The sequence below is a fragment of the Exophiala aquamarina genome, assembly GCF_000709125.1.
Source record: "Exophiala aquamarina CBS 119918 chromosome Unknown aczIA-supercont1.1, whole genome shotgun sequence".
Taxonomy (NCBI): domain Eukaryota; kingdom Fungi; phylum Ascomycota; class Eurotiomycetes; order Chaetothyriales; family Herpotrichiellaceae; genus Exophiala; species Exophiala aquamarina.
In genome coordinates, this window is record NW_013550587.1 from 4,299,188 (window position 1) to 4,319,907 (window position 20,720).

Genomic DNA, 20,720 nt, shown 5'->3' on the forward strand with positions numbered 1-20,720 from the left:
TGACTCAATATATGCCTACGGTGGTGGCTGTGGGGGGAAGCCCAATGAGAAATGGAAATGCCGAGATTTGACATGAAGTTCTAACCATCTAATGTGCTAGTTAGAGGCTAAGCTAATAGGCCTGAGATCCTAAGCACCCCTAAGTACTTAAGTTAGTGACGGCAAACTCGCCTGAGGCCTTGAAATGAAGATATATCATCCAATGGTTGGCTGCTGTGTGCTGCGATACCGGACTTAGTAAGGTGCTCTATGATCGTTGGAATGGGGTCCAGGTCAATAGTACCCGCACCTCTCCGGATGGCACTCATGGTCATCAAGCATCAGGCACTATCAATCCTTCTCCTCCCGCCTCCCTCCTGCTAAGACGCAACCCTTACTCCAGGGCTCCCTCCCAGCTTCCAACTTCACTGGAACAACAGTTATTGCAAATGAAGTGATGCGTTCCCTCCGCTTCTGCGAGTATATATATACAATGGAAGGACTCGTGTTCGAGTCTATCTCAGAGCAGCAGAGTACATATATTTTAGAATCCTATGTATCTTACCCGTACTACATGATCGTGATTCATGAGGGAAACGACGAAAGTGAATGGCTCCAAATTTCAGGAGCCCACTGCTACTAAACTAATCCATTGATCCAATAAACAACCGCAGACGCACAAAGTGTGCGCACACAGACAGGCTCACGCCATGATGCCAACGAGGACGACGATAATTACGCTATGCCGCTTGCTCGAAAAAGATGCTCTGGAGAAAAAGGGGAAAACAGAATCTATGTCCAACTTGCGTGTTGCGCTCCATCAGCCGTCAGTCGGCCCATTATCCGTCAAGGTCATTCTCGTTAGTCAGCACATACATGCCACATGTATGAGTCGTTCCTGCGTCTGTCGTCCGTTTCCTTTCGCAGAGGAGGATAGAAGTATATCCACGCCGTAGGTCGTCGTGTCCATTTGAAGTTCATTCTGCCGCGGCGACTGGGCTTGCTTCCACCTCCTCAGTCTTAACGGTGGCTTCGGATTTGTCATCCTCTGCAGACCCTGCAACGGTCTCGGTTTCAGGAATGACCAGATCCTTCTGCCCACCGGACTTTCTGTTCTTCTTCTTGTTTTTCTTTCCACTGCCGCCAGCGCTGACAACCGCGACGGTTGACGCCTTGTCGTCCTCCTCATCCGCAGTTTGTGGAGAGGTGGGCGATTGTGGGAGCTCAGACTTGGCAGACTCCAGGCTGGCTTTCAACTCCTCGACTTCAGTAGCTCTGGCTGCTAGTTCAGTCTTCAGCGTCTCGAGTTCTTGGGTCTGACTTTTCAGCTGTTCTTCCTTGGCGGCGAGATCTTCGGCGGCTTTATTTGTCGCTGAGGTTGATGCTTTCAGCGAGTCAAACTCTGTCTGTAGTGCCGCGAGCTTTGATTCAGCTTCTTTCAAACCGGATTCAGCGGTTGTTTTACTCGCCGCAAGGACTTCGATTTCTTTAGTTTTGGCTTCAAGGTCCAATGCGGTGCTATCGCTGGTCTGTTGGCTAGCTTTGAATGACTCGATTTCGTCTTGAAGTTCCTTTGTCTTCGTTTGGGAAGCAGTCTGCTCGGCAAGCGACGCTTCCAGCTTCGTTTCAACATCCTTTAGCTGAATCTCCACCTTAGCTTTTTCATCGACTGCCGCATTCAACTCTGCAACTTTTGCCTCAAGCTCAGCCTTTGAGACTTCCAGCTCTTTGAGACTGCTCTCTGCCTGAGCCTTTAATTCTTCCGCTTGGGCAAGTTTTGCTTCAAGACCGGCGTTGGCCTCCATTGAAGCTTTTGACTCCACAAGTTGTTGCTCTAGTGTGACAACCAGGGCCTTAGCATCGTCTCGAGCCGCCGTCAACTCGTTCACCGTTGCTTGATGTGCAGATTCAGCTTCAGCGAGCTTCAGCTCGGCATCAGCCGTGGATGACTTGGCTGTGTCTTGGAGCTTGCTCAAAGCTTCTTCAGCTGTTACTTGTGCAGCTTGTGCAGTAGACAACTGCTCCTCCAGAGCACGCTCCTTTTCATTTCCGCTTTCCCGGGCCGCCGCAAGAGCAGAGACTGCTTCTTTCTGCACGTTTTGTGCCTCAGAAAGCTGCCCTTCAAGGTCCGATTTGAGACTCTGTAAGTCTGTTTGTGAAGCTTCCAATTCTGCGATCGCCAGCTTGTGGGATGATTCTGCTGCCGCGAGCTTGCTCTCCAGGTCGGCCATGGACGCATTTGCCTTTTCTAGGGCCTCTTGACCGGATGATCCTGTGGCCTGGGCAGCAAGTAATTGCTTTCCAAGATCAGTTCTAACAGCCTCAACCTCGTCTTGCAGTGATTTGATTTGCGACTCTGCATGAGTTCTAGCACTATTAGCGGCCTCGAGGTCTGCGGCAAGTTTCGACTTGTCCGCCTCTAGAGAGCCGATGGTAGCTTCTGAGGTTCCGTGTGTTGTTTTGATGGCCTCCAGCTCTTCACCCAATTTGGTCTTCTCAGACTCAATAGCTGTGACTTGTTGCTCTGCCACTTCCTTCGCAGCTGTAGCAGCTTGAGTCGAGGCTGTTAGCTCGGCAATTTGGCTCTTCAAGGCTTCCACCTCTTCACTCAGTGTGGCATTTTGGGCATGGAGCACGTTGGATTGTTCGGTTGTTGATTCACTCGATGCATTCAATGCAGCAAACTCTTCTTTAAGCTTTGCGAGCTCTGCTTCTGCAGCGTTGGCGGCATCAGCCAGCTTTACTTTTTCTGCCTCTGTGCCTGACAATTGTGTCTCCAGTGCGGTCTTCGCAGCAGTGATCGCGGCCACTTCTTCAACTAGGTGGTCCTTGTCGGCTTGAGAAGTGGTCGAATCGGCTTCTGCGGCTCTGACGAGCTCTTGAGCTGCCGTTAGGTCCGTGGCAAGCTTCTCATTGCTTCCCTGGAGAACTGCGACCTTCTCTTCGGCAGAAGATTTCGCCTCTTCCATCGCAGCCATTGCAGCTTTGACTTTCTCGTGCATGTCCCTGGTGGCGGCATGATTTGACAGCTCACTTGTTAGGTCCGCTTTCGTGGTTTCAAGCTCCTTTGTGAGGGATTGGTGATTTTCCTGTGATTCTGTCGCACGAACTTCTGCATCCTGGAGTGTTTGTTGGAGTTCTGCAATGGCGGCAAGATGGCCATCGATGTCTTTGGAGAGGGTCGCTGAACGCTCCCTTTCGGTTTCCATGTCGAGCTTGAGTTGTGCATATGGTTCTAATTCCATCTGAAGTTCGTTGATTCTAGCTTCGGCAGTCTCTAGAGCAGTTTTGACACCTGCTGAGCTCTCAAGCTCTGCTGTCAACTCTACGATCTTGGCGTTTGATGCTTCAAGATCTTGCTTGTAGGATTTAGCAGTGTCCAGTTCCGTGTTCAGCTCAGCAACTTTTACTACAGAGGCGTCGAGGGCGACCTTGACATCCGAATAGTCTTCTAGTTGCTTTGTGAGATCTGCAATCTTGGCCTCAGACTGGGCAAGCGCTTCCTTAGATTCGGAGAAGCCATCTAGACTCGTAGTGAGTTCAGCAATTTTATTGTTCGCAGATGCTAGGTCGCCCTCGAGCACCTTCCGGCTCGAGAGCTCAGCCTCATCCTTGAGAGTAGCGGCGTGCAGAGATTCCTTCGCGCGAGAGATTTCTTCCCGTTGAGATTCAATTTGAGCCTGTAGCTGGTCTCTTGTAGATGTTAGAGATTGATTTGCTTCTTCGAGCGCCTTAGCCGAGGAGGTTTGTAGCTCAGCATAACGCTTGACGTGGCCATCAACGTTCAGTTCGGCAGCTTCAAGGCCTGACCGGGCGCCTGACAGATCCATGGTGAGGGCTGCGATGCGGCTTTCAAGTTCAGCCCTAAGCGAGGATGTAGCCTGCTCGGATTGCTGAAGAGCTTGTGTCGAGACTTGCTGGACATTCTTCAGACTTTCGGTGGTCTCAGCCAGTGCCTCTTTCGCAGCTTCAAGATCATTCGACTTGGATGCTGTTTCAGCGCGAAGACTGGAGATCTGAGACTCATAATCAGCTTTCAGAAACTCATTCCCGGCTCTCGCATCATGGAGCTCTTGCGTCAGGATAGCAACTCTTGATTTGTATTTGTGATGGATGCCATCGGTGCTGATTTGGTGTTCACGGGTGAGTTCTTCTCTGACTGCTTCTCGCTCGGCCTTGCGTGCATCTTTTATCTGTTGCACAACTACCGTCACCATGTTCTCCTCCAACGTTGCTTTTCTCTGCTTCAGACCATCCTCTTTGGCTTTGTATTCTTCTTCTCGTTTTTGCCGGATCTCTTCCTGGCGGTTGAGCTCCTGGTCCTGGGACAATAGCATTTCCCGAGCCTCCTCCAATTCTTTCTGACATTGTTGTAGTTCTTTCTGAAGACTCTCAATTTGGGCCGCAGGCGTCTGTGGCGGCTTGGGAGCCTCTGGAGGAGGGCTTTTTTGCTCAGGTTGCTTTTGGGGGACAGTCTTGCTGGGGCTTGGATCTGTCTCTGGATGGAAAAAGTAGTTGTAAGCACGGCGCAGGCTGGTGGAACGTTTCGGACCGGTAGGAGAACGGGGTTTGGATTGTGATATGCGACGAAGACGCTTTTCTGAGGCCATGTTGTGGTGTGACTGTGAGACTTTGTTTACCGAGCACGGATGAAGACGACAATAAAATACAATTCTGGGAAGCTCAACTTGCGGTGACGCTGAGATTGTTTTGAGGCGGTGGGGAAACTGGGATTAAGCGAACAGGATGGGTAAGAAAGAAATTATGCGTGTCTCGAGACGCGGCTTCTCACGGGAGAAAGAAATATATACTATACGCTTTTGTTCTTGAGCTCTGGTCTGGTGATGCTCGGGATTTTCATAGAGACCAGTCATGACAATGTTCCTCTTTACCGATTGCATCGGTAGCGGTGTCGGGCAGCAAACAAAAAACACGGTGTGGAGCTTCGAAAGACACGTCGCGGAATATTAAAGGCCCACCACAAGAGGCCATGGCTGGGATAGGCTGCTTCACGCATCTGGCAGAACATGCCTGACCTTGCCAGCGAGTACGGGTGGGGTGATGATGGCCTCTTGACAATTCTCCGGATGGAAGCTGAATGGTGTTTGATGTGATTGAAGTGCAAAGTCGACGCAGGTACCAACGTTTGGGATGACGATCGGACTTTGTAGGGGCGGCCCGTTGTCAGCCTGTATCCTGAACCTTAGTGAATGTGGCTATGATACTGTGCAGTCTCTATCTCACTTCTACCAGGGAGCTACTCTTACTCGTATGTAACTAGAAGTGTCCATCGAATGTGTCTCGTGGTTCATGCACTTTCCTTTTTACAACACTACACACCCTTGATGCATCCCTATGCTAACTCATTACAGCATGTACATAGAGATGGTATAGTTGAAAGCTGCACTCCCTCCCACACTACTGTCTCCTCTACACCTCAGTAGTGCCTCACTCCACCATCATAAATCATTGGTATAGGCACGTCTAGTAATGCGGGATGACCTGACAACGGCGGTACGCTGGTTCTTCTCCATAGCCCTGCTCAAAGCAGAGGCCATGATGAAAAAAGTATTCAGGGCCAAAAAATACGCGGATAAGAGCCCCGAAGGACACTTAATAGCGACCTCCACCGCGCTGTGCAATGCAGGGACACCGCTATAGCAAACCCACTTCTTGATCTGGGTCGCTCCCACAAGGTCTGCAGTCACATTAGCCGTTTGACAGTTCATTGAGCGCTGGAGGGGGGACGAACAAGTATGAAGAAAGAAGACAGAAGAATTGAGGGGCGAAGCAAGAAGATATAGGGATTTGCTGAGAGAGCCAAGAGATGTTTGTTGCGTTCTTGGCATTCACTTGGCGAGTTTGTCTCACTGCACATCCACACATTGCCCTTATCAAATATATGTCACCATTCCTCACTGAAGCTAGGTATATTGACAGTATTTAGACCGCTTCATGCCTCTAGAAACGGAATATTCTACGTCGTCAGTCGACTATCATGCCTATCTAACTAAACTCGAGCCTGTCCATATCCCTTGCCCTTCCCCAGTGCCCAGTCATGCCGGCTACGAGAACGAACACTGTCCGCCTGCTTGACTGTGAATCCACGTGCCTCAACAGCTGGATTATAGCCTAATCCTGTCAGCTTCCCGACCTCTGCATCTGTGACCTTCTCGTTCCCTTGGCCATCCGCACGACGCAGAATAGTGACAACACATGCACCTCCAAGTCCAGCATTCTGCTGCAATGCCACCTTCCCTGCCGGAACATTAACTAGTCGGTTATTTGCCCAGCCTCTTAAGTGCCAAACAAGCTCAGCACACTGTGCTATACCTGTCGCGCCGAGTGGGTGACCTTTGGATATGAGACCTCCAGACGGATTCACGAGAGCATGCCCAGTGCCGTACGTGATGGAGCCATCACGCACGTACTCGTGTGCCTTGCCACGCGGACTAAGGCCCAAGGAATCAATCACAAGCATTTCGTTTGTTGAGAAACAATCATGCAGTTCAACGACCTTTACTTCTCGTGCATTCGTTCGCGCTTGGCTAAAAGCTTGCTTCGCAGTGTGCCGAACCAGCTCATAACCAACCAGACTCAGAGCAGAATTTCCGTATAATGCAGGGCTGTCGGTGGCCAGTGACTGACCTGTGATTTCCACTGCTTGGGGTTTCAAATGCGGTCGAGCATCGAGGAAGGACTGAGAGACAACTACTGCTGCTGCCGCCCCGTCACTTGTGGGACAGCACTGCAGTTTTGTCAAAACACCAAAGATATTGGGTGACCCGAGAACCTGTTCTTCCGAATACTCAGTCCGGAATTGTGCGTAAGGATTGCGTTGAGAGTGCTCATGATTGACTCTAGCAATCTCAGCAAAATCCTTCGGAGATGCGCCAAACTTGTTTATATATTCATCGGCCGCATTCCCAAAAAGCTGAGCAGCGAAAGGTGCAGTCGAATTTGCAGGGCTCAGAGCTCTTGACATCGCGGCAGCCCTGTCAAGCGGGTCTGTCCGATCGTTGAACTTTGACCCTAGACTTCCAGCGGCCATCTTCTCGAATCCAACCGCCAACACACAATCAGCAGCACCGTATCGGACCGCGTCGCGAGCCATGACCATAGCTGTTGATCCAGACGCACAGTTATTGTTGACATTATATATCGGGATTTGAGTCATGCCAAATTGATAAAAGACTCGCTGCCCGCATGTGCTGTCACCGTAGCAATATGATGCTACGCCTTGCTCAACGTCGTCGTATGTTATATGGGCATCAAGCAGGGCCTTGATCCCGGCCTCGAAGCCCATGTCCACATAGTCATTCTTCGCTTGGGGTTTGGCAAATTTGGTCATGCCAACCCCAAGGATATACACTGGTCTTCCTACAGCAGGCATGGTTGATATGTACAAACAACTGACGATGCTGTTATTGTTATCTGCGAGACACGAACCATAGGCAGGAACGAAAGGCAGAGTGCAGCTTCGCTGGCATATGAACACTATCTGGACATATCAAGCGTCGACCGTCGCCTCGAATCAAATGATTTTTATCTCGTTTCGTGCTCTTCCCAGATCCGTGATTTGTTCATATCAGCTGTTCGAGGTTTGCGCTTCAGGCGCCTCACTGCCGTCAACCGTGAGTGAACAGGCATCATTTCCGTTGAACGGATGACGGTACCACCCGTTCGCTCAGCCGAGATCCACGGGTCGGAAGCATATATAAAAGCGGCACCCCGCGGCTAACTTATTAACAGGACGGAGATCCTCCTCACTGCCAAGCCTAGGAGCTGAGCCTTGTTCTTTCTTGCCGACTCTCTCAATGCTTCTCTTGCTCTGCGGCGAGAAAAGAATGTGTATCAAACATTACGGCGTCGCAATGAAGCTGTGGCAAAATACAAGGGCAAGGGTGCTGTTCCCACATGTTTGCATTAGCAGAGCCCAGCCATCTCCGAGCCATGTACGAGAGCCTGCCCCTCTTCATCATGCCAATCTATCAGGTACACAATCCATCCGATGGGCGTATCCTGCAAATTACGGAACGTTGTACCCAGAGCGTGAAATCAAGGATAGTGCCTTCGGTAGTTTTGGTATGACTAAACACATGGTTGGTCAAATTCTTTCGTCGAATACACACTAGGATCTCTGCGTTAAAGGCCTGTGAGGTCTCCTTAACATGCTAAGCGCCGGCATGAGTAATCCCATTGCCAGGGTGTCAACCAAGGCATTGTATCCCTGCGTACCGCGGTTCTCTCACGGGTGCTGCATCTTGGCTGCAACCTAAAGCATAAGGCTGGACTACCACCTACCATCTCGAAAAGGGTTGATCAACCTAGAATTCAATATCTGGTGGTACGAGCTCGTCGTTTCACCTACCATGCATCCACTGAATTACGAAGGTAAGGTGGTCATCGTCACTGACGGGAGCACTCCGACTGGCCATTCATATGAATCCTTCTTCAAGGCTCATGGGGCCAACGTGATTCTCAATATTCCCCCCGGTTCAAAATCCAGTACTTTGCAGCAGGTATGTCATGTTGCCGTGTTTTGCGTCTTCTACGTGCTCATATTCAGTCTAGGATCTCGATTTAGCAACATTGACATTGGGCTATGATACAGGCCCAGGCCTGGAGACTCGAGAGGCACCATGGGATGCAGACAAAATAGTAACAGCCGTCATCAAGAAGTATGGAACTGTACATATTCTGGTCCACAATGCTACCTTCGACGCTCCGAAGCCTTCAGATGGGTTCTGGAGCTCAACCGCATGGAACTCGAGCTCCGAGGCTGTGCTGAAAGGGGCTTTCAAGGTATATTCAGAACCCTCATCTTTTCAACTGGCTATTGATTAACTGTGCTAGTGTACGAAAGCAGTATGGCCACTCTTCCGCAACAATGGTTATGGAAGAGTTATCTTTGAAAGTCCTGACAGTCCCACTTTTTGTGTTGCTGAGCCTGGTATGGTGTGCTGAAAATTAAATATCGAACTACCAATTGACTGACCATTAATTCGAGCCACACGGTTCGCATTGTTTGGCTTTGCGCAGACTCTAGCTCGAGAAGGCGTGAAGTACAATATCATCCGTCAACGTGGTTTCAAAACAAGGTTCGCGGGCCGCGCCCCTGTCGTTCCATTGCGCTAATTGATCGTTTTCCAGCGCCTCACTATGTTACTGGTCATCAACTGCTGAATCTATCCAAGGCTCAGCCTAAGATCGTCGCATCACTCGTTGGAAGGTTGGCTCATAATTCAAACCAAGACATAGCGGGCTCTCTGTATGAAGTAAAGGAAACAGGCGTCTCAAGACTTCGTTGGGAGCGGGGGGAAGGGATCCTGCTCAATCCAGATACAAACTTTACGGCAGGGGCACTGGAAACACAGTGGCAGGGTCTCGATGAATTCTCGAAAAAGGAGTTTTCTACAGCCGCCATGGACTTTGGCAGGATGCTAGCTCTCACACAAGAATTACCTGCAAATAAAGTGGCACGGGATCCTGATTTCAATGGGCGGGTCGTGCTCGTGACAGGCGGCGCATCTGGGTAAGTCTATGTCTTCGCCAAATACGTCGACGGGTGTATGATCTTTGTTAAACGAACTTGGATTATGATACTTATTGCTCTTTCCAGACTCGGTCGATGCTATGCAATCGCATTCGCCAAACTTGGGGCCTGTGTCATCGTCAATGACCGGGCAGACCCGAAAGCTGTAGTTAATGAAATTCGACACGATGGTGGTCAAGCAACTGCTGTGATTGATTCTGTCGAACATGGCCAGCAGATCGTTGACAGAGCAGTGGCCATATATGGCAGGATCGACATACTTGTCAACAATGCTGGGTTCGTGCGAGACAAGTCGTTCACGAAGATGAATGAAAGCTTTTGGGACGCGGTTCTGAATGTACATCTTAACGCCACCTACCACATGACCAAAGCAGCGTGGCCACAGTTCTTAAGGCAAGGACAAGGCTGCGTGATAAATACAACAAGCACTAGTGGGATATATGGCAACTTTGGACAGTCGAACTATTCAGCCGCTGTGAGTACAACCCCCAAACTTAAGTCAGTTGGAATATTTCTGACTTCAGATACTGAAACTTGGGATCTTGGGTCTCTCTGAAGCTACCGCTCGTGAAGGCCTGAAACACAACATCAGGGTTAACACCATTGCCCCAATTGCCAGTACCGGAGGGCTAGCACAGGCGCTTTCTGGGACAAACGAGAAGAACAAGCAACGGATCTTCAAACCCGAGTACATCGTCCCGATCGTCCTGCTCTTGAGTTCAGACACCCTAAACGGCAAACAGAATCAGACAACTGGTGGGCTCTTCGAATGTGGCTGTGGCTGGCATGCTCGCACGAGACTTCGATCTTCTCACATGATTGATTTTACTTCAACCTCGGAGATTTCTCCCGAAGTATTGTTGAATTCATGGACTGAAATTGTCCAAAATCCCTCCCCAACAGCTTCGGCTACAAATACTGGAGGGTCCAATTTTGATGTACTGGGACTAATTGAGAAGGCCAAAAAGGCCGATTCATGGAGAGTGGAATACAAATTCACGAGCCGGGATGTCATACTCTACAGTAAGTCTACTAAAAGCAACAGGGTGGTCAATTTCTTTTCGCTGACCTCCAAATAGACCTTGCTATCGGTGCTAAGAGGAGTGAATTGTCGCTGGTATATGAAGAATCCAAATCATTCCAGCCACTCCCAACATTTGGAGTGATACCGTTTTTCAGCCTTGACGTTATCTATCACCATGGAAGGTTCCTACCAAAATTCAAAGCAGATCAATCTCTCCTGGGAGAAGTTTATCTCGAACTCTTCCAGCGCAAGCTTCCAACTTCCGGGCATCTGACCTCCACGCGAAGCCTCATCGACGTCCTCGATAAAGGCAGCGCAGCCGTCGCGCTCACCGGTTACACGACAGTCGACTCTGCAACAGGGAAAAAATTATTCTACAATGAAGTTTCATTCTTCATGCTCGGTGCCGGTGGCTTCGGTGGTGCCAGGGAACGCGCCAATCTAGGGGCGCCGTCTCGACAGCATCGGATCCCAAGTCGTCATCCTGACGTGGTGGATGAATTCCATACCTCTGAAGAGCAAGCCGCATGGTATAGGCTGACAGGCGACACCATGGCAATGCACATCGACCCCGAGTTCAGCCGCAAAGGTGGGTTCCAGACTCCGATTCTCCATGGAGTGTGCTTTCTGGGCATTGCGGGCAAACTTTTATTGGAAAGATACGGGGCGTATCGGAGCATCAAGGCAAGGTTCGCCGGAGTCGTTGTTCCAGGAAAGACGCTCAGGACAGAGAGCTGGGCGGACGAGAAGGAAAAGGACCTCGTGTTGTTTCAGATGAGGGTTCTCGAAACGGGAAAGCTGTGCATCGCCGCTGGCTGTATCCGTTTGTGGGACGCAGTTGCTTCGACAATGAATCAGTCTCGGCTTTGAGATGGATAGATAGTACTTTGCATATTGTTATCTTAGGACAAGCTGCTTCTAGCGGCCGAACTTCCATGTTCCTTTGATTCAACCAAAGGCTGAATCTGGTGGATATGTAAAGACTAATCAAAATAACCTAAAACTCCGATACTCCTGCTCGGTACGTCTCGCGGTGGGAAGTGTTTACATCCAGTGCGATGGCCAACGGAATGATCATAGCTCTTGCTCAGCCCTGGGATGTCCATCATATGCCGGTGCCATTAAGCACACAACACCATCCAGATACCTTGTAGATCATTAGAATTACTCACTTGATGTCGGCAATGAAGCAATAGAATTCAGACACCCGGGATTCATATAGCGAACACCAAGGTACTCTCAGGGTCTTGGAATTGTGAAAGGACTGAACGCTGTTAACCTGGCATATGTGAAACAGTCTGAGTACTTGCCCTACGAGGGATGTCTTGTGCTTGACGGTTTGAAGGTTACAAGGTCCTGTAAGCTTGCAATAATAAGCTTGAGGTCTGACTAAGCGCTGGAGGATTACCAGAGTTGTTGATTCAGTGGCCCTAGCCTTGCAAAGTGTAATGTTGGAGCTGACTGTTCTCCAAACTTTACTGCCAAATGTATCGCGCAGATTGGTCAAAGCGCTGTTGAAGGATGAAAAGGATCACAGACATTGATGCCCCGCGCCAAGGGGAACGAGAATTGCAGTGTTGGCCCCCAAAATGTAGTGTTCAGCTGGCCAAAGGCAAGGAGGCAACGGGCATCTCATCGACGAGCTGGCGGCATTCCCAAACCCTTTGAAACTCTGACCATTGGTGGCCTGGCCTTCCTACCGCCCCCACAGCGAATGATACTACAGTCTCAGACATCAAGGACTCCACCTTGCATGTCGAAGCCTGGCAAGAGGAAGTTAGTAGGGAGCACAGCCCAGATCGTATTCCCCCCTCCTTTATATACGAAACTCCTGTGCCCACAGATCTCGGGTGTTCTCCTTCAACCCTCAAGTGTCCTTACCAGCAGTCTCAACATCATTGATATCCAAACATGGCATATCAGGGCCAATCATATGATCCAAATCAAGCCTATGGCCAGCAATATCCACAACAGCAAAACTACAACCAACCACCCGGTATGAACCATTAGCAAGCCAATTTGTATCATGGCAAGCTAACAGACAACACAAGGACAATACGGTCAACCACCACAGCAGCAAGGCCAATGGTCCCAGCAGCAGCAGCAGCAGCAGCAACATGCCCAGAATCAACCGTTGCCGCCGGCTCCTGGTCAAGGTCACGGCGGCTTCCAGGGTGACCATGGTACCTTCCCGGGAGGCAGCTACTCCATAACACATCGCGACACCAACGCTGTGCTCTCCATTGACATTGCACAAGGAAGTACGATCAAAGCCAAACCCGGATCTATGATCCACATGGCCGGCACCGTCCAACTCACCGGCAAGATCAATTTCAGCATGCGGAAGATGTTCACCGGTGGTCAAATGGCCGAGTCGGCCTACGGCGGGCATGGTAAAGTAGCCCTCGCACCAACCCTATTCGGTGACATTGTCACTCTTCAACTAGACCCCAGCTCGCAATGGCTCATTGGCAAGGACGCATATTTGGCTTCAACCGAAGGCGTGCAAAAGGAAACCAAAAGCCAAGGCTTTGGAAAAGCGCTGTTCAGTGGAGAAGACCTCTTCATTTACCGTCTGGTGGGCCAGGGTCTGGTCTGGTTGACCAGCTATGGCGCCGTTGACAAGGTTGATGTAAGTTCTATACCATACCAATACAAACACCATTTTCTTGCAAACAGCTCACAAACAACATTAGCTCAAACCTGGCGAGCATTACATCGTAGACAATGGCCATCTAGTCGCGTGGAACACCGAATACCGCATTGAAAAGGCAGGTGGTGGAGCGATGACCAGTATGAAAACGGGAGAAGGCGTCGTCTGTCGCTTCGTCGGGCCAGGAACCGTGTACCTTCAGACGAGAAACTTGGGCGAGTTTGCTTCTTGGATCCGCGAGGTTGCTGGCCCACGACAATGAACCGGTACGATGATGGCGATCGGGTAATGGGCATTAAATTTCCCCTCCAGGGGGCTTTGATGCCTCAATCAGGTATACAAATGATACGAACAGCCCAACGGGCTTTTGGGTGGCATGGTTTTATATTCTGAATACTCTGCCGTACATATTGCGTCTTGATTGAATCTGCGCCACCGCTGTCCCCGAAACAGGTAGGTATGACGAGCACGTGCGCGATGACGAGGAAATGACGTTTACGTTCCCCGCCGCTTTTTGCTCCTTTCGTCACCGTTTTCCCGCACCACACCCGAACGGCTTACTACGCTCGTTGACGATAATGGCAGATCATGAGCACTCCAAATACTAGTCTTCCTGGTCTGTCCAGTTCCTTTTCTCTCTCTGTACTTATATTCGCCTTCTGCATGTTGCTTCGCTCGCTCTCTCGCCTCTACCGAACCCCCTCATCCCCAAGACATTCAGATATTGCGCGTCCCGTTACCCGGATGAGACTGGCACAAATGTCCTCCCACATTGCTAATGGCCATGCCAATGGCGGCGTCAAGTCCAATGGCTATAATGAGGTGACTTCTACACTCGGTGATATACCCAAGTCAAACAACTTCACCACCAAGCTTCCTCCAGACCCTCAATATCCTACCCCGAAAGACTCCCACCAAGCCCCGAGGCAAAAGTTGGGTCCTCGCATGGTGAGAGGCGCACTCTATACATACGTCAGGCCCGAACCGACCGAAGAACCAGAATTGCTTGCAGTCAGCAAAGCTGCTCTTAGAGACATCGGGCTAGCGCAGTCCGAGGCCGCGACGGAAGAGTTCAAAGAAGTCGTTGCTGGCAATAAATTCTACTGGGATGAAGAAAATGGTGGCATATATCCCTGGGCACAGTGCTATGGTGGCTTTCAGTTTGGGCAATGGGCTGGCCAATTAGGCGATGGCCGTGCCATATCACTTTTCGAGACGACGAATCCAAATACGAATGTCAGATACGAATTGCAGCTCAAAGGTGCCGGGAAAACGCCTTATTCCCGCTTCGCTGATGGGAAAGCCGTCCTGCGATCCAGCATTAGAGAATTCATTGTCTCTGAATACCTCAATGCTATTGGGATTCCAACCACCCGAGCCCTTTCATTGGCCTTGGCCCCTAAGTCTCGAGTTGTGAGAGAGCGTCTTGAACCGGGGGCCATAGTCTGCAGATTTGCCCAGTCATGGATAAGATTCGGTACCTTTGATATTATGCGCTCTAGGGGCGACCGTGACCTGGTTCGGAAGACCGCATCCTACGTTGCAGAGGACGTCTTTGGTGGATGGGAAAAATTGCCGGGGGTGTTGACGCCCGACGACAAAGATGCCCACCTCAATCCAACAAGAGGAGTTCCCAAGGAGGAACTGCAAGGGAAAGAAGGGGCTGAAGAAAACCGGTTTGTTAGACTGTATCGTGAGATCGCACGCCGCAATGCCAAAATTGTCGGTATGTGGCAAGCGTATGGCTTCATGAACGGGGTTCTCAACACGGATAACACATCCATTGCGGGTCTGTCTCTTGACTATGGTCCTTTCGCATTCATGGACAACTTCGATCCCGCCTACACTCCCAACCATGACGACCATATGCTCAGGTATAGCTACCGGGCACAGCCTAGTGTCATCTGGTGGAATTTGATCCGGCTAGGTGAAGCTCTAGGAGAGCTTCTCGGCGCAGGAGACCGCGTTGATGATGAAATATTTGTCGAGAAAGGAGTCGAGGAAGACTTTGCTCCCATCCTGATCAAACGCGCCGAGACAATCATCGACCAAGTCTCAGATGAATACAAGGCCGTTTTCCTCAGCGAGTATCGTGACCTCATGACACTTCGCCTTGGATTGAAGACTCAGAAAGAAAGTGATTTTGACAGTCTATTCTCCGAGCTTTTGGACACTATGGAAGCTCTCGAGCTAGACTTCAATCATTTCTTCCGTCGCCTTTCCTTCGTGAAGCTCGGCGACGTCAACACGAAAGAGAAACGTGAGGACACCGCCGAACGCTTCTTCCATAACGAAGGCGTCACTGGATTAAACGAGACCAACGCCTCTGGTCGCGAAAGGCTAGGAAAGTGGCTTGAATCCTGGCGCGAGAGAATTATCGAAGACTGGGGAACCGAACCCTCGGCGGATGAGGAAAGGGAAAGGGCGATGAAAGCCATAAATCCTAACTTTGTCCCTCGAGGTTGGCTGCTCGATGAAATCATTGACCGAGTGGAAAACAAGGGCGAAAGAGATATCCTCAAGGGCGTGATGGAAATGACACTCAGCCCCTTTGAGGATAGCTGGGCGTGGAATGAAGAGATTGAGAAGAGATATGTCGGTGACGTCCCAAGGTTGCAGAGGGCTATTCAATGCAGTTGCTCATCTTGAGGCTTTGGTCGGACCGAGAACTTACGTGACTGCCGTGCTGCTCAAGTCCAACTGTGAAATGATGTAATGATAGAGAAGATCTGATACCAGGGGAAAAAGAAGGTCGATATAGTATGTAGGATTAGATAGGTAAGTCGTCCTGTAATTTTGCCTTCGCCTCGCCATAATGGCATACACCTGATCCTTTTCGTTTAATGTTGTCAATATCCAGCTCGCAGGACTGGAAAGAACCTGGGATCTTGTCTGCCAACGACGTCTCTCGCTCTCTTCTAGTCCGAAGTCCCGCAATGTGCCGTCGTACAGTTCAAGTTAGCTGGTCTAGTAGTTTAGTGTTGTACACAGTTTCACATCGTTGCCTTCCATCAGACAGGAAGAGCAGCCGATCCGTTCATCCCTTCTGGAAGAAAGGCACATCGAATGGTATCAGCGACTCGATCCGCGAGCAATGTATCCGCGGAATCGATCACTTGCGGGTTATAAAACGACAGCTCTTCAAAGCACCCGCTGCCGTACAGATGCAGCGCGAGCGCATATCTCCTCCTGTGGAACAGATATCGCGCCAGGTCTATCCGCCAGGCGGGGATTGTCAACTCGACAGCCTCGGGCGATTGTCGCTGGAGCTGCGAGGCACGGCTCAGCAAGTACGCGTCAAACGCCCTCTCCACTTTGAGAAATGAAGGATGTGGGCTATCTTCCAGCATCGTTGTCGGAGAAAAGGTGGGCGGACTACTACTTGGCGATTGCTCAAGTAATTTGCTCAGTTCGAATTCCATGTGTCCTGAGAAAGCGGACTCGCTCCCAAATTGCAGGGACAGTCGGCCGATCAACTTGGTGAGCACGAACTCAGCGTCTCTGGTCCGCCCGGTCTGTGCGAAGTTTTGAGCTGCTGCGATCTCGTAGAAGCGCGTTATATAGCCGTCCTCCCCGAAGATCTTGACCATAGCGTCCGTTAAGCATTTGATGACAAGCTCGGAGATGTAGAGCTGGTCCCCGCTGGGAAAGGGAAGTGATAGCAAGACCGAGACAGGGTGAGTAGGGCCCAGCACGACCCGCGCGATCTCGGCCATGTGCTCTTTGACTTTCTTGTGCAAGGTCGCTGGCGCCTGGGGCATGCTGGTACCCAGGCATAGTTCAACCAAGCAAAGGAAAAGACTAGGGTGCGCATTGGTGAAGTATCGTGGGATTGTATCCAAGATATCATTCAATGCGCGGAAGGCCAGTTGTGTCTGCCTTAGTTCCAGGAGGTCGGAGACCATCAGGAAGGAGTCCCTCAACACCTCGGCCCGCCTGTCAATGTCGAATATGTAAGGGTATTTGTTGATTTGAGCATTCCATGAAGCGGAAAAGCTGCCTTGCGTCCAATTGAACGCCTGTTGAAGGACAATGTCAATTTCGCGCACTCGATCCGGCGGGTCGATTCTGCCTGGCAGGCGCGGACTCTGAGCCAGCCGCCATCGATGTTGGGACTTCCTCATATCCTGCTTCATGTTCTCTCTTCCAAGATGCGCGGCCTTGGACCGGCAAGGAACCTCATCATCTTCTCGATGCACTATTGCTATCTTGGTGGAGCCAGTGGCTGACCCCGCAAGAGGAGGGTTCTCCCTAGCGATGGAAGTCAGGGAGTTCCACCCTACCAAACTTCGCGCGTAAAGAGCTTGTTGCTGAGCTGATGTTTTCCGGAGTCGTTGCTTCCAACCAATTTGCCATCGTGGCGCGTGACTTATGGCAACACCACGGGAGGTGCATTTTTCGTTGTGCGAGAGGACAAGGAGATTATGTCCATCCGAGAGACACTGATTCCCTCCAGATCGATTTCCAGGAACACCATGTTGCAGTTCTCGAGGCTGATGTAATGGCCGCATTTGTCCGCTGGCTCAAAATGGAGTCCTGGCGGTGCCACCGGTATCGGGACCGGTTGATGAGAAAACTGGAGGTTGTTGTGTTTTGCTCTTGATGTAGCCTGAGATCTGGCGTGAGAGGTCTAAGTCAAGAGAGTGCCATAGAGAGCAGGGTAATTTCGGACTTGACTAGAGGGAATCAACCTGAAGTATGCGTTCTCGCCCACTTCAGGATCCCAAATAGGATCAGCCGTCCTCTATCGAAACCTTTTTCCTTCAAGCACGAGGCAGTCGAAGAGCCGGCTCTTTCATATTCCGTAGCCAGGTGGCTGTAGTCAATCTGTTTTCTCTTCGGGGGAATCTGCCTTCGATAAGTCTCGCTACAATAAATTCAAGGGCGACTCACTGTGGGAACGGGGGCAATGGCCTAGGGATTTTAACTTGCTGTGCGTACCTAAGTCTTGAGTAAGGACTCGACTGTCGCCAAGTTTCGAGTGTCTCGAGCGGCATATCATCCCAACCGTGCACGTATGCGAGAGAGCACAGCCCGCGCCGGATCGAGACACTTATGCATGGCCTATCCTGCAAACGACAAAGGTTTCACTGTCTGACTGATTAAATAAAGTAATGATAAGAGAGTGAGAAGCACTTCAAACCAAGCTAAATAATGTTGGTTGTCGTCTCGGGAAGGGGCCAACACTCGGCCCACCAACTAAACTACAGTACCTTGGTACGGAGTATCAAAGAACATTTAATTTAGAGGGCGCCCTAACTAAATGTAGCATATGGAATAGACGATGACTAATCGGCCACGGCACAGCAGCGGGTGACCTGGTCAAATTGGCCGAGAGTGCTATGTAGATACTTCTCTTTGCTCCGGTTGCAGGCTTGAAGTGACAAGCGTAAGGGTTAGCAAGCTGAACTGTTGTCGCCTCGGAGATGATAGGAAGACTTCTAGGACATGCCCACAGCCTTCAATTCTCGATACTTACTTCCCTGCAATTTTCCCTGAGAAGTTCTCTCAGTATCAGGAAGTCGGCTTGACAAAGCTCGAGAGCCTTGCGATGCGGCCGACGACAACAGGTTTACATTTAAACACCAAAAGAGTATTTCATTGCTTTCTTCACTTCAATAACCTCCTTCTCTAGCTCACTAGCCTGAACCTTCTTCGCAGACAGTTCGGATATCGCCAGAGTGTTAGACCGTTTCCCGACCCTGTCTGGTATCTTCATACGATGGAGCTTCATGGCTCTGTGCCATTGTCCAACCAGCCATGGAATCTGATCCCGCCGAAGCAATGATCCAAGCTTCGGCGCATTGCTCCAGGTGCCTGTCAGATCAAGAGATTCTCCAGCCAGTCCCAGCACAAAAGCCATATGCCCAATGATATTGTACCCACCCATGGCGATGTTCTGTCGCTTTCGCTCATCGCTACTCAAGGGAATGACATTGTGCACTCTCACGTATTCCAGAGCCTTTGGGTGAGTCGGGTTTGAATACGGATCCTTTCCCAGTGCCGGCCAAGGATATTCGATACTGTGGGTATTCGAAAAGTCATGAATGGAGCCAGCTCCCAACCGATTCCCAAGATGGAATGGTACTGCTGCGCAAATTTCATCAACGCAATGCTGTAGGGTCTGTTCCGCAGCCCTCCTCCATGTCGGGGACTCATTAAACAAGACATCATTTTCCCTTCGCGAGCCCTGGACTGTCTGGTCAGCACACAGCGTCATCTTGAGCAAAATCAGCCGGTAGCAGTTATAAGTATGCCATACGCCTGCAAGCTGAACTGTTGGATAGACATTGCAGTAGTGGCCATAAAAGCCTGCCTTCTTGACGCATTCTGGTATCTCGTCTGCTGTCATTCGGCATGGGGCGAAGTAAGATTGCTGCGAGCTGGCCCAGATCTGCAAACGCTGGTCAAGGGTTGTAGCTGCCCTTCTGAAAGAAGCTATGATGCTCAGGTCTCTCCCAGTTAACAGTCTCTGGCCACTCACAAACCCAGCCTTCACTGTGCTTTTATATCGTTCATGCAAAGCTTGCAGATTGGCAAGATCGATCGCAATCCTGTCTAGATCGCTGGTTGGGCTGGCTGGCTGAGGGTCGTCGTCTTCCCACACGGCGGGATTGATATGGACGGGTTGATGAGTTCGAATTGCCTCTGTTACCATGGTATTCCGCACCTCTTGTAATAGCTTTTTGGAAGCCAGGCTACGGAATCCCTTGGCTTTTCTATGGGTGATCACGGCATACGCGCCTCTTTGATGACTCCCATCTACTTGGCGCATCTTCCGATGAGCAATCAGAGCCTCCCGAAACTGCAAGGCGATGATTGCGATCAGCACTATATCAGATTCGTTCTCGGGCGAAGTCCCAATCGTCTCCTTCAGCAGTAGGATCGCACGTGCATTATACTTTCTTGACAATAGTGAATCAGGATCGAGTCCACGCCACATCGATAGCATGGTGGCTGCAAGAGCAGCTGTAGCGACCGAAAGCAGTGAGTCCGAATCGGTCAATTGAAAATACGGGATTAAGTGTTCAAATAACCCTCTTGAAGACTGAATTCCCCTCCCACTCATCATGTAGTTGTGATGGAAGAAGCACAACGACGTAAAATTTTCATCTTCGCCAATATTAGGAAGTACAGGCTCGGGCCATTCGTCATTTTCGTCATTTTCGTGAGGGGCCTCCTTTCTAGACTGGTGGAATAAATGAATTATGGCTCCAGTCTCATCGTGGAAACGTATACCAGGCGGAGCTGGTACACCAGGACAAGGCACTCTCCTCTTTTTGCAGTTTCTGCAAGCTGGCCGCGTCCCATCACATTTGACTCGGCGCCTTTTACAGGTTGCGCATGCCAATGAGGGGCCAGCATAGACCATCGTAAAGACAAACTTGCATATGATTATTGGTAATGTTGTTATCATGCGGATCGGGTAGTCGGCGTCTGCAAGCTCCCGGAGGACGCAACTTGACGATCTCTACACCTCCATTAAATGCGGATTTGAGTTCATCAAC

At 50.4% G+C, this 20,720-nt stretch overlaps 6 protein-coding genes across 6 annotated transcripts; 3 read left to right on the top strand and 3 right to left on the bottom strand.

The window, feature by feature from the left end:
• Positions 1-1,169: 1,169 nt before the first annotated feature.
• A1O9_01512 (uncharacterized protein) lies at positions 1,170-4,589 on the bottom strand (the record flags this gene model as incomplete). Its single annotated transcript, XM_013410670.1, has 2 exons — positions 1,170-2,118; positions 2,215-4,589. Coding segments are annotated over 2 exons (3,324 nt in total), but the record flags the coding sequence as incomplete, so codon positions are not given.
• Positions 4,590-5,989: 1,400 nt separating this feature from the next.
• Positions 5,990-7,372, bottom strand: A1O9_01513 (sterol carrier protein 2; the record flags this gene model as incomplete). Its single annotated transcript, XM_013410671.1, has 1 exon — positions 5,990-7,372. The coding sequence occupies one exon, from the start codon at positions 7,370-7,372 to the stop codon at positions 5,990-5,992; it is 1,383 nt and encodes a 460-aa protein (XP_013266125.1).
• Positions 7,373-9,404: 2,032 nt separating this feature from the next.
• Positions 9,405-11,429, top strand: A1O9_01514 (uncharacterized protein; the record flags this gene model as incomplete). The annotated part of the gene is made up of 4 exons (XM_013410672.1): positions 9,405-9,514; positions 9,602-10,010; positions 10,060-10,558; positions 10,615-11,429. The coding sequence occupies 4 exons, from the start codon at positions 9,405-9,407 to the stop codon at positions 11,427-11,429; spliced, it is 1,833 nt and encodes a 610-aa protein (XP_013266126.1).
• A 1,041-nt stretch (positions 11,430-12,470) lies between these two features.
• On the top strand, positions 12,471-13,474 carry A1O9_01515 (uncharacterized protein; the record flags this gene model as incomplete). Its single annotated transcript, XM_013410673.1, has 3 exons — positions 12,471-12,555; positions 12,611-13,191; positions 13,256-13,474. The coding sequence occupies 3 exons, from the start codon at positions 12,471-12,473 to the stop codon at positions 13,472-13,474; spliced, it is 885 nt and encodes a 294-aa protein (XP_013266127.1).
• A 497-nt stretch (positions 13,475-13,971) lies between these two features.
• A1O9_01516 (uncharacterized protein) lies at positions 13,972-15,861 on the top strand (the record flags this gene model as incomplete). The annotated part of the gene is made up of 1 exon (XM_013410674.1): positions 13,972-15,861. One exon carries the CDS (start codon positions 13,972-13,974, stop codon positions 15,859-15,861), a length of 1,890 nt encoding a protein of 629 aa, XP_013266128.1.
• A 2,929-nt stretch (positions 15,862-18,790) lies between these two features.
• On the bottom strand, positions 18,791-20,164 carry A1O9_01517 (uncharacterized protein; the record flags this gene model as incomplete). The annotated part of the gene is made up of 1 exon (XM_013410675.1): positions 18,791-20,164. One exon carries the CDS (start codon positions 20,162-20,164, stop codon positions 18,791-18,793), a length of 1,374 nt encoding a protein of 457 aa, XP_013266129.1.
• Between the last annotated feature and the right edge of the window lie 556 nt (positions 20,165-20,720).